The sequence below is a fragment of the Seriola lalandi genome, unplaced genomic scaffold (assembly GCF_002814215.2).
Source record: "Seriola lalandi dorsalis isolate HSWRI2012SDOR001 ecotype SW California unplaced genomic scaffold, Sedor1 jcf7180002054947, whole genome shotgun sequence".
Classification (NCBI taxonomy): Eukaryota; Metazoa; Chordata; class Actinopteri; order Carangiformes; family Carangidae; genus Seriola; species Seriola lalandi.
Genome location: NW_019525498.1, coordinates 882,585 through 892,557, shown reverse-complemented (window position 1 = coordinate 892,557; position 9,973 = coordinate 882,585). Strand labels below are relative to the sequence as shown.

At 43.9% G+C, this 9,973-nt stretch overlaps 1 protein-coding gene across 6 annotated transcripts in view; it reads right to left on the bottom strand.

Moving 5' to 3' along the window:
• The window catches only part of myo6a (myosin VIa), a 111,171-nt gene that overhangs the window by 6,316 nt on the left and 94,882 nt on the right, over positions 1 to 9,973 (bottom strand). For 2 of the 6 annotated variants that reach the window (XM_087170430.1, XM_087170428.1), the window contains exons 30-34: positions 8,864 to 8,899; positions 7,539 to 7,577; positions 4,618 to 4,721; positions 1,379 to 1,510; positions 53 to 79 (exon numbers count right to left, since the gene is read on the bottom strand). In XM_087170430.1, the coding sequence (XP_087026556.1) occupies positions 53 to 79; positions 1,379 to 1,510; positions 4,618 to 4,721; positions 7,539 to 7,577; positions 8,864 to 8,899 (338 nt within the window). The remainder of the gene's footprint in view (positions 1 to 52; positions 80 to 1,378; positions 1,511 to 4,617; positions 4,722 to 7,538; positions 7,578 to 8,863; positions 8,900 to 9,973) is intronic. The other 4 variants (XM_087170431.1, XM_087170429.1, XM_087170432.1 and 1 more) reach the window with 4 other exon arrangements.

Genomic DNA, 9,973 nt, shown 5'->3' with positions numbered 1-9,973 from the left:
GGGGGGGGGTAGCTCTGCGGTTAGTGCAGTGACACACTGGAGGACCACTTACATGCTGTTCTCACAGGAGGTGCATGATCTGAAAGTAAACATGCCAGGTTACACGGACAGACACGGCAGGAAGTGATGCAACAGCAGCAACAATGAGACGTGAGATGATGTGACACGTGATTCAGACAAGACAATGAAAACAGAAACAGTTACACACACACACGATGATCACTGAGCTGAACACGCTCAGACTGAAGCTCGTCATCACCGTCCTTCGTTAGTGACGTGTTCATGATAGAAGAGTAGAAGAATTAAATCTCATGTTTTTCTGTTTCCTAAATAATCCTGCTTCAGTGCAGCTGTACAGTTTATTCCCGACACTCTGGAAACAATAAAGATGCTCAGTGAACCGTTTAAAGAAGAAGTCTGAGGTTTAAACCTGACGAGCTCAGCTTCGTTACGTTTGATTAATGATGAGACGATGACGGACGCTGTAATTACAAAAGTGACGTTCAACACATGAACTTCTATTTAGAAAAGAAGAACCTGCAGGGAGGACGAGTGCACGGCACTAAAACTTCACGCCAGCGAACATGTGACTTTTAGAGCGACGTGACGACGATGTGATGAAAAGCAGACGGGAAATAAGGCGGGAAACTGCATCTAAATAATAACACTGGTTTTCCTGATAGTGTGATTCTCAGTCTACACAACCTACAATTGTCCATAAAACTTCATTTGGATCCATTATTACAGTTTTATTATTAAATCAGAGGCTGCGTGTCCAGATTCAGTAACAGCTCTTACATGTGAAGCCTCATCACAAGCTGCACGGACGTTTCTGAAACTCTCACACAGGATTTTACAACTTAAACTAAAACTTAACAAGGTGGCGACTATTTCATCTTCTGTCTTTGAGGTTGTGAGTTAAACGGCAGAAACAACGTGTTCGTGTTGAACCAGGCTCAACTGTTTTTGGCGGAGCTCCGGTGAATGAGATTTATGAAAACACAACCACAGCTTTCTGATCCGCGTGATCAAACTGATGCTTAAGTTTTAATGAATCTTCAAATTAATTTTCAAATGTCTCGAGACAGAGAGTTCGTCAGCTTTTCGAGACTTTAAATCATGACAGTGTGAAGTTGAATAGAAGCTTAAATCCCCTTGTTGTTGTGAGTGAGGAACTCTGAAGCGAGGAATCACACCTCAGAACTGAAGAGTGAAGCAGCCGAACAACAAAACATCATTAAAGAAACATTCACATTAACACTGTGGGAGCTCAGAATCCTGCAAGTGAAGAAACCAACACACATTTAAAACACTAGCGCTGTCGTGTCGTGTTGCGTCGTGTCGTGTCGCGTCGTGTCAGTGTGTTTTGTTGTCGTACCGTAGTCGGTGACAGATTTCGGCGCCCTCTGCTCCGTCTCTGTGTTCCTCTTCTTGTTCTTTGACTTCCAGGCGTGGTAGACTTTGAGCCGGCGGTGAAACTCCTCCCTGCAGGCGGCCAGAAGCTCGATGTCTGGAGGCGACACATTCACAAGTTGCATTTAAAATAAATAAATAAAGTAAATGCCAATTTTTATTTGTCTGGGCAGATGAACTTTGAGAACACAGAATATTTCTCTGCAAAATGCTAAAACATGTTCAGTCAGATGTTCCAGTCTGAAACGTCTTAACAGCTTCTGGATGGATTTCCATGAAGGTCGAGGTTCCTACATGATGAACCCTGATGCAACAACTGAGACAGAGGCGAAACAATCCTCCTGATTTCCCTCCGTTAACAGATATTCATGTTCCCCTGACGATGAACCATAATAACCTTGATGATTCTGACTTTTCCTCTGGCGCCATCATCAGGTCAAAACTTAAATTCTTTTCAACACCTTCGCATCAGACGATGTATTGATCATTTCCCCTCCAAACTTCTGACTTCAATTATTATCACAAACCGACACACACACACACACACACACACACACACACACACAGACAAAAGACATTTCACACAGCTGGGAGCACTAAGATAAAACATCCAGATGATTCAGATAAATGACTTTAGTGGAAAGAAGAAAAAACAAAACAACACACATTCAATTTATCATCCAGCGCAGAGGCTAACAGTGTGCGATGAGATGCTTAATGCACACTAAGTGCTTAGGTAACGTCAACTGAACAAAAATACTTTGGGGGCAGACAAACGGTGAGAGGGAGAGAGAGACATTTACTGTGCTGAGCTGAAACCAGCAGAATAATCCAGAACATGGCAGGTGTCAACAGCCACTCGTCGCTGTGCTGCAGCTGCAGATCATCGTGAGCGGCGGACGTGACCACATCAGTATTCGATCTCCTCTGTCTGGGTGGCGAGCTGAGCGGCGTGTTAACAGCTAACCGGGTCATTTGTGTGTGTTTATATTGCGGCTGCCCACAGGCCGCCGCCGCCGCCGCTTCACCGCACATTAATTTCTGCGGCGCCGGCGGGCGTCGACCCTCCTGTCCTCCACGCTCTCCTGGCGCGTGGATGAGGACGGGTGAGCTCTCAGGTTAAACTCAATATTATGAGAAGAATAAAAAGGAAAGTGGTGGATAGTCTCACATCGGCTTTTTACCTTTAACACTGAGTCATAATCAGCCGAGGAGGCGGATATTTACATCCACTATCAGACGCTTCCTGTCGTTTCTTCTGTTGTTGCACAGAAGCAAAACTACAACTCCTGCATTCAAAACATTACTTAAAGGAACAGGTCGACATTTATGGAAATATACTTTGTTGTTTCTGTCCAGATTAAACAAATAAGATATAACGTGTGTTTTTAGCGGTTTCCCTGGTTCCAGTCTTCATGCTAAGCTAAGCTAAGCTAACCGGTAAAACTGTTCTGAGATGAGTGACGACAAATCTTCTGGTTTAACTCTTAAAAAAACACATTTCTCTCAAAAGAGTGAAAGAATTAAAAGTGAAATTACTCATTAAAGGGACAGACTTCTGCTTGTTGTGTTTAACTTTCATATTATAACATTAATCAACTCAACATTAATATACATTTTGCAAATTAACTGAGCGACCTTGGAATAATTACTGTAAAGGTGAAGCCTATCTGGCAGCAGGTGTTATTAGTGAGGGTGTTTTGCCAGACTAGGACCACAGTTGCCCCGTGCTCGCTTCCCTTCCCTCCTTTCACAGACTGAATTCAGCCTTTTCTTGCTCATGTAATTAAAGGATCTTCTGCGTTGTGGCTCTGACTGTAATCATCCATGGTCTCACTTTTTTATTCATCAACTTATTACAATGACATAACAACGATTCTGCCCTGGATGAAATCGTCGACTACTTTTTAAAGGTCAATGTAAAGGTGAAGTAGTTCGCAGCTGTTCGATATGTAACCATGATGCTACCTGGTATTGTCACATTTTGCAATAAACAGGCTCCAGCTGTCGTATCACCACGATGAGTTTTGTTGGAGAGAGTTGTACTGTGTCCTGCTCGACCAGCAACTCACTCCCACACGGGAGAAGTGCTCATAAAAACGAGGCAGCGTTTACAAAAATAAAAAAGGTAAGTGGTTTGGAAAGTGAGACATTTGAGAGGAGTTAACATTCAGAACAAACAACTTACAGCTGTTCTCAGAGTCCTCACAGGGCTGCTGAAGCAAAGGTCATGGGGTTAAACAACCGTCAAAGGGTAGTTCGTCTTCGGGGGAGCATGAATTTGGTCATTAAGTTTTATGGCAGTCTGTCAGATTATGAAACGTTGTGTGCTCAAAGTTAATATTTACACATTTGAATTCATCCTTCGAGGATCAAGAACAGTAAAACGTCTGGCCGCTAGTCTTTGCAGAGACTGATGCATGGAGCATCAGGCTCATTGAAGCCAACCGATGTATCCTCTGGGGAGTATGATTGTGCTCAAAAGGCTTCATAGGAATCTGCTGTTAAGTTAAGAGATCATAGCTGCTCATAGTTGATATTTTGGTGCTAGAGGAAAACTGATGAAGTGATGAAGAAAATCCTCTGGGGAGCAGGAATCAAAACGTATGTTAATCTGCCTATTAGATTTTAATACTATGCAATGTGAAAATGTGACGAAAATGGGAAGGGTTCATCCTCTCAGGAGCATGAATGTACTCAGTGGAAATTTACTAGAACTTGATATTTCATGTTTACAGCTGGAAATTTTGGTCTGATAGCACCAGTGAAAAGATACTATAGACATTTAGATTCAACCCCTGGGGATTAGGAATATGCATAACAACATTTCATGAGAATTTGCAAATAACTGTTTAAACATCTTTTGTTTGTTTTGTTTTTACTTATGAAATTCAGCCAGGGAAAGTTCTGAGGGTTCAAACTCTAGGGAAGATCAGGGGGGAATTCATCCTCTGGACACCATGAATACTGTAAACAAATTAAAACCTAGGCATCAATTTGAGAGAGATATCTTCTCATGGACTAAAGTGTTTGTTAAGTGGAAGGTTTGACCTGATGGTGGCACTAGAACAAACTGCTGAAATGTTCCTCTGGGGACCATGAGCATCCAAGTCATTGAAAATCACTCTGGACTAAAGTATGAGAAACCTCTTCTTCTGCAGCCACTCTGGACTCCGCCGTGTTGTGTGAGACGGTGACACTCACCACATGAGGTATTGATGGCGTCCCGCAGCTCGGCGTACTTCCACTTGCTCAGCTCGTACTTCTTGGCGCCGGCAGCAGCCTTGGAGGCCTGAACCTGTGGACCTCTGACACAGCAAAACAGACAAGAGGGACGCAGGAAGTCAGCATCAAGAGACCCACGGGAGGGAACTGATGGACGCCGGCAGCAGGGGAGAGGGCGGGGTTACTCACTTGGGTCAAAAAGGATTTGCAAGTCATTTATTCAGTTGTAGAGAAGAACCAGGTGGGTGGAGTTTACCGAGAGTAGACGTACGGTGGAGTTTTTATTTGTGAAGATGTGTAATAATAACTAACGTTGCACCAGCTCCCAGTTAAAGTCGTCACAGATGTTCCAATGTTTACTTCTAATTCTGCTCGACGACTCTGACCCTGACACAAACTACACTTCAGCTTTCTGTTCAGAGGAAAGAGACGACAGACACAACAGCAGAGTCAAAGTCCTGTTACATTAACTTTGCTTTTATGGTTTGCAGTATTTTCTTAAAAAGGGCTTCTGGGGTTTTTCTAAGCGGAGATGAGTAAGATTAAAATACTGCACAGCCTCTGTGACTAAGACTTGTGGTGCAGCTGTTTTATCACTTACACTCAAATATTCTCAAATACAGTGAAACGGCAGAACAGATGACAGGAAGCTCAAAGACTGAGGCCAACTCAAAGGATAACTCTTTCTGATCTGAGCGTCGTTCCCACCGAGTTAATGTCTGAGATCTGGAAACAGAGTAGAAGAAGAAGTCCGACAGATGAAGAGAAACAAGACGATCAGTCCGGTTAGAACAAACCAAAAGTTTATCCAGGTTATTAAACCTTATGTAGAGGTCGAACTGAAAGTGAGCACATCTGAAATGTTGGTATTAATCCCTCAGTGTAGAAGCAACAGTTTGAAGGTGGCGACAGTGAGCACAGAAGGTCGACACTGAAGCGATCCGCCTGATGGATGTTTACAATCTTCTCCTTCCAGATAAGTTCAACTAACCTGGAGGTTTTGTTTCTGGACCCGTTGTCGTAATGTTCTCGCTTAAAAAGATTAAACCACATCGTCCTCGCCAAAGACAAATTGCTATTTGGCGAAGACACTGTTTTCATAACCGACAGAGCAAGAGGCCAGAGCGACGGAAACAAAACTCAAGGAGAGAGAAGTTTTCTTTTAAAATGTTTCGTTTGAAGAAGGTTAAACTCTCTGGTGTTTCATGGGAAACCAGAAGCGTTTTTGCAGAACATTATGATGTCACAGTGAAGTTGACCTTTGACCTTTTGGATATAAAATGTCATCACGTCATTTTATCCTTAAAGACATTTGATTTAATATTGCGTCACAATTGCGAGTTATGGCCCGAAAACGTGTTTTGTGAGGTCGCAGTGACCTTGAACTTTGACCTTTTCCCACCCAGATCTAATCAGTTCATCCTCGAGTCCAAGTGAATGTTTGTGCCAGATCTGAAGACGTTCCCTCAGGGTGCGAAAAACATAACCTCCGGATCTGACGGTCGCTGCCGCTGAGGCATGAAAACTGAAGACCAGAGAAAACTTCTTAAAGTCGTGTCACTGTGTTTCCAGATCTCAGCTTTTGACTTGGTAAAGAAACAAAACAGGACGAGGCTGCAGCTGTGAATATTAGAGAAAACATCTGGACATGTGTGACGACCATCACTGTTACAGGGTAAAACAACAAGACTTGACCTCTCTGTGTTAAACAGCAGTTCAGACACTACCTGGATCATGCGTCACAGTAAACTCCGCCCACCTGTGAGTCATCAGAGCAACAGGAACAAGAATCACAGACATTATCCGACAGGTTTGAGCAGCACTGGTTTGTTGCAGATGTTAGGGTGAGGAGAGTCGGGGGTGTGTTGAGATTAGCGTTAACTGTTAGAGGGAGAGAGAGAGAAGGTTTCTACAGTCGATCTACAGAGCGCTGGATCATTCAGACACATGCTGCTTCAGTCGCCAGGAAGTCAAAGAGCAGCGACCGCCGTGGACCGGCAGCTCGCTCTGTTAAATTAAAAACGACACGTTGACAGTGTAAAGCGTGCGGCTCCTCTCCAGCTGTGGGCCATGCTGTTGGCTCGCTGCTGACAGGCCTGATTAATCCGCGACCGGGATTTGCCCCTTTTTAGCACACCGGGGAGCTGGAGGCGGGACCCTGCTGCCTCTCTAATCCTATCGGGTGGCTCTGCGTCTCACGATTAGCCGGAGCTGGCCTCGGACCCCGTGTTCCCAGAAGCCACACGGTGGCTTTGGCGGCGAGCTAAGCTAAGCCGAGCGCCGCAGTCACCTTCTGCTCCCGCTCCCTGTCGCAGTGTGTTTGTCGCGGCCTGAGCCAATTAGCCGCAGACGGACGAGCAGAGGGAGCAGGAGAGGCTGGCATCGCGTCAACTGACATCACTCCACTCACTTAGCGTCCACGCTAAGAAGAAGCGGAAAATACCGTTTGGTAATCTGGTGAGAAAGTGCTCAGTCACTCTCTCAGGTGTCGTGTGAGTGTGACATCAACACGACTGGGAACAAATGATCCGGTTTCACTTCGCCACCAAAGGAGACGCAAGATTTCTGATTAAATTACCTGATGAGCTCCAACAAGAACATGACAAACAGTAAAACATTAAATCTTCCTTGTTGAAAATCACAGATTTGATCTTTAAATCATTAAAATCAAAGACGGTTGGAAACAAAACCAAGAGGAGGATTTTAAATGTGATTGTGTTTTTGTGTTTTTGAGGGAATTAACCCTTTAATCAAAATCAAGATTCATCGATCAACCAAATCAACTGAACTCTTTCAGAGGATTTCTGCATCACATCCTTCTGTTTCTTATCAATAATTCTGTCAATCACGAGATCAAGTGATTGATTGTGTGGAGACGTTTACGAACGACTTCTACCCACCGAGCCAGAAGTTCCGTCATTTCCTTCGCCATTTCTTCCCTAAAGGACGAGGCGCCGGCGCAAAGAAGAGAGTTACTGAAACGTTTTTATAATCATATCTACAAAACACTGAAATATTCAAAGCAGAAGGAAAAGAGATGAAGAGGAGAAAGAGATGAAGAGGAGAGAGAGAGGAAGAGGAGAAAGAGATGAAGAGGAGAAAATGATGAAGAGGAGAAAGAGAGGAAGAGGAAAGAGATGAAGAGGAGAAAGAGATGGAGAGGAGAAAGAGATGAAGAGGAGAAAGAGATGGAGAGGAGAAAGAGATGAAGAGGAGGAAGAGATGAAGAGGAGAAAGAGATGGAGAGGAGAAAGAGATGAAGAGGAGAAAATGATGAAGAGGAGAAAGAGAGGAAGAGGAAAGAGATGAAGAGGAGAAAGAGATGAAGAGGAGAAAGAGATGAAGAGGAGAAAGAGATGGAGAGGAGAAAGATGAAGAGGAGAAAGAGATGAAGAGGAGAAAGATGAAGAGGAGAAAGAGATGGAGAGGAGAAAGATGTAGAGGAGAAAGAGGAAGAGGAGAAAGATATGAAGAGGAGAAAGAGATGAAGAGGAGAAAAAGAGATGAAGAGGAGAAAGAGATGGAGAGGAGAAAGATGAAGAGGAGAAAGAGAGGAAGAGGAGAAAGAGATGAGAGGAGAAAGAGAGGAAGAACTGTGTGAATGTGTGGCCTTTAGTTTCAGTGGGCTTGTTCTTCTTCTTTACTTCTCTTTACTTCTTCTTCTCTGTATTTACTGCTGTCTGTTGTGTTTAAGTGCTGCTTGTTGTTCTGAGACTCATCAGATGTGTGTTGGTACTAAAGTCAGAGAAAACTGGTTTTGTTCCTGAGGATGTTTGGTCGTGTTTTACTCTCAGTTTTCAGGAAGTGAAAACGCTGCGCTGACGTCTGCCAGAGAAGAAGAGGACTGTGGATGGAAGCAGCCGGAGCATGAAGAGCTGCCACGCTCCACTTTAACATCCTCCCAGAGCGTAACAGTGTAATGTGGCCACTACAGCAGCTGAGTCATGACTGTCAGAGTGACTCTGTGTGTGGGTCGCTGCGGGCTGAGTGGGAGGCCGACGCCCACGAGCCGCAGCGAGCGTCAACGCCAGCGAGCGCGGAGGCCGCTGTAACGCTTCAAGGAAGCGCCCGTGACTCTTCAACATCTCGCTCGCTGAGTAAAAAACATCTGGTGCAGCTCATTTATGCAGCTTCTCTAAAATGTAGCGAGCCCCGTGAATCTGCGTCTAACACACACACACACACACAGAGCTGAAGGTGTTTCGGTGTGAAGGAGGAAACCTACATGGTCAGGCCCTGGAGATTTGAGGATCCAGCAGCGCTGTAAACAGAGGATTATAGGATTATCAGACGGAGCGGCACTGCACAATATAACAAACCAATCAAGAGGAGGAGAGGTGATTCCTTCCCCCGGAGACTTAGTGAGAAGCGATTCACCCTCCAAACTCTGATCAGAGGACGAGGCCGAGTTTATCAAACTGCTGAAAAAGGAAAAACTAAGAAAAATCTTACAGCGCACAGGTGAGCGTGCACCTTTTCCATCATGGTCTGTGTTGGTCAAATGAAAAGTATCTGATGTAATATACATGTATAATTCACTTCTTTCCTTTCTAGTTTCTGTCTGTTTCTGTTTTACTTCTTCTACCAGCAGCAGAACGAACACGATGTTTTACTGTTTGATGAAGTCGGTGAAAAGTTTCTCTCTGACAAACTAAACCACAGAAACAAGAGGAGAAGAGTCAGTTCATGTCAGTTAATCAGCAGAATCAGCTGTTTTTAATGTCTATAAATGTTGTTGTCTCAGTAACTTTTCAACTGCTTTGTTTTTTTAATGTTATTTACTGAACATTTTGTTTTTAAGATTGTAACTTTTTGAGTGTTTGTAGTTTTACAGGGTTTTTCTTTCTTGTGTCTGTTGATCTCTGTGTCTCTGTGTCTCTGCACCTGCAGGATAATTACAGATGTTCTGAGCTGAATCTACAGCTTGCTAACATTAGCCACCGTGAGCTACTGGTCAGAGCAGAGCAGGCGAGGCCGTAGCAGCAGAACGAGTGAAGTTATTGATTAAACTGTTCATTAGAAAGAGGAAGAGTGTGTGTTTATGTCTCTCTTCACAGACCGAACAACTGATGCAGGTCGAGTCTCGTGCCTTTAAATTCTCCTTTTAAAGGTTCGTCACTTTGATGGAAGTGAGTCACGTGACGCGCTTCATTCTCAGAGGTTTGATAAACACAGGCCCAGATCACGTTTCCTCTTGTGACGATCAGGTTGGTGCAACAGCTAAAACTGGTGCTCATTACTTTTGAAAAATCTAGACAATAAAAGTCAGATTTCAAAATAAAAGTAAAATAATAATAATAATAATAATAATAATAACAGTGCTTTCTATTAAAAT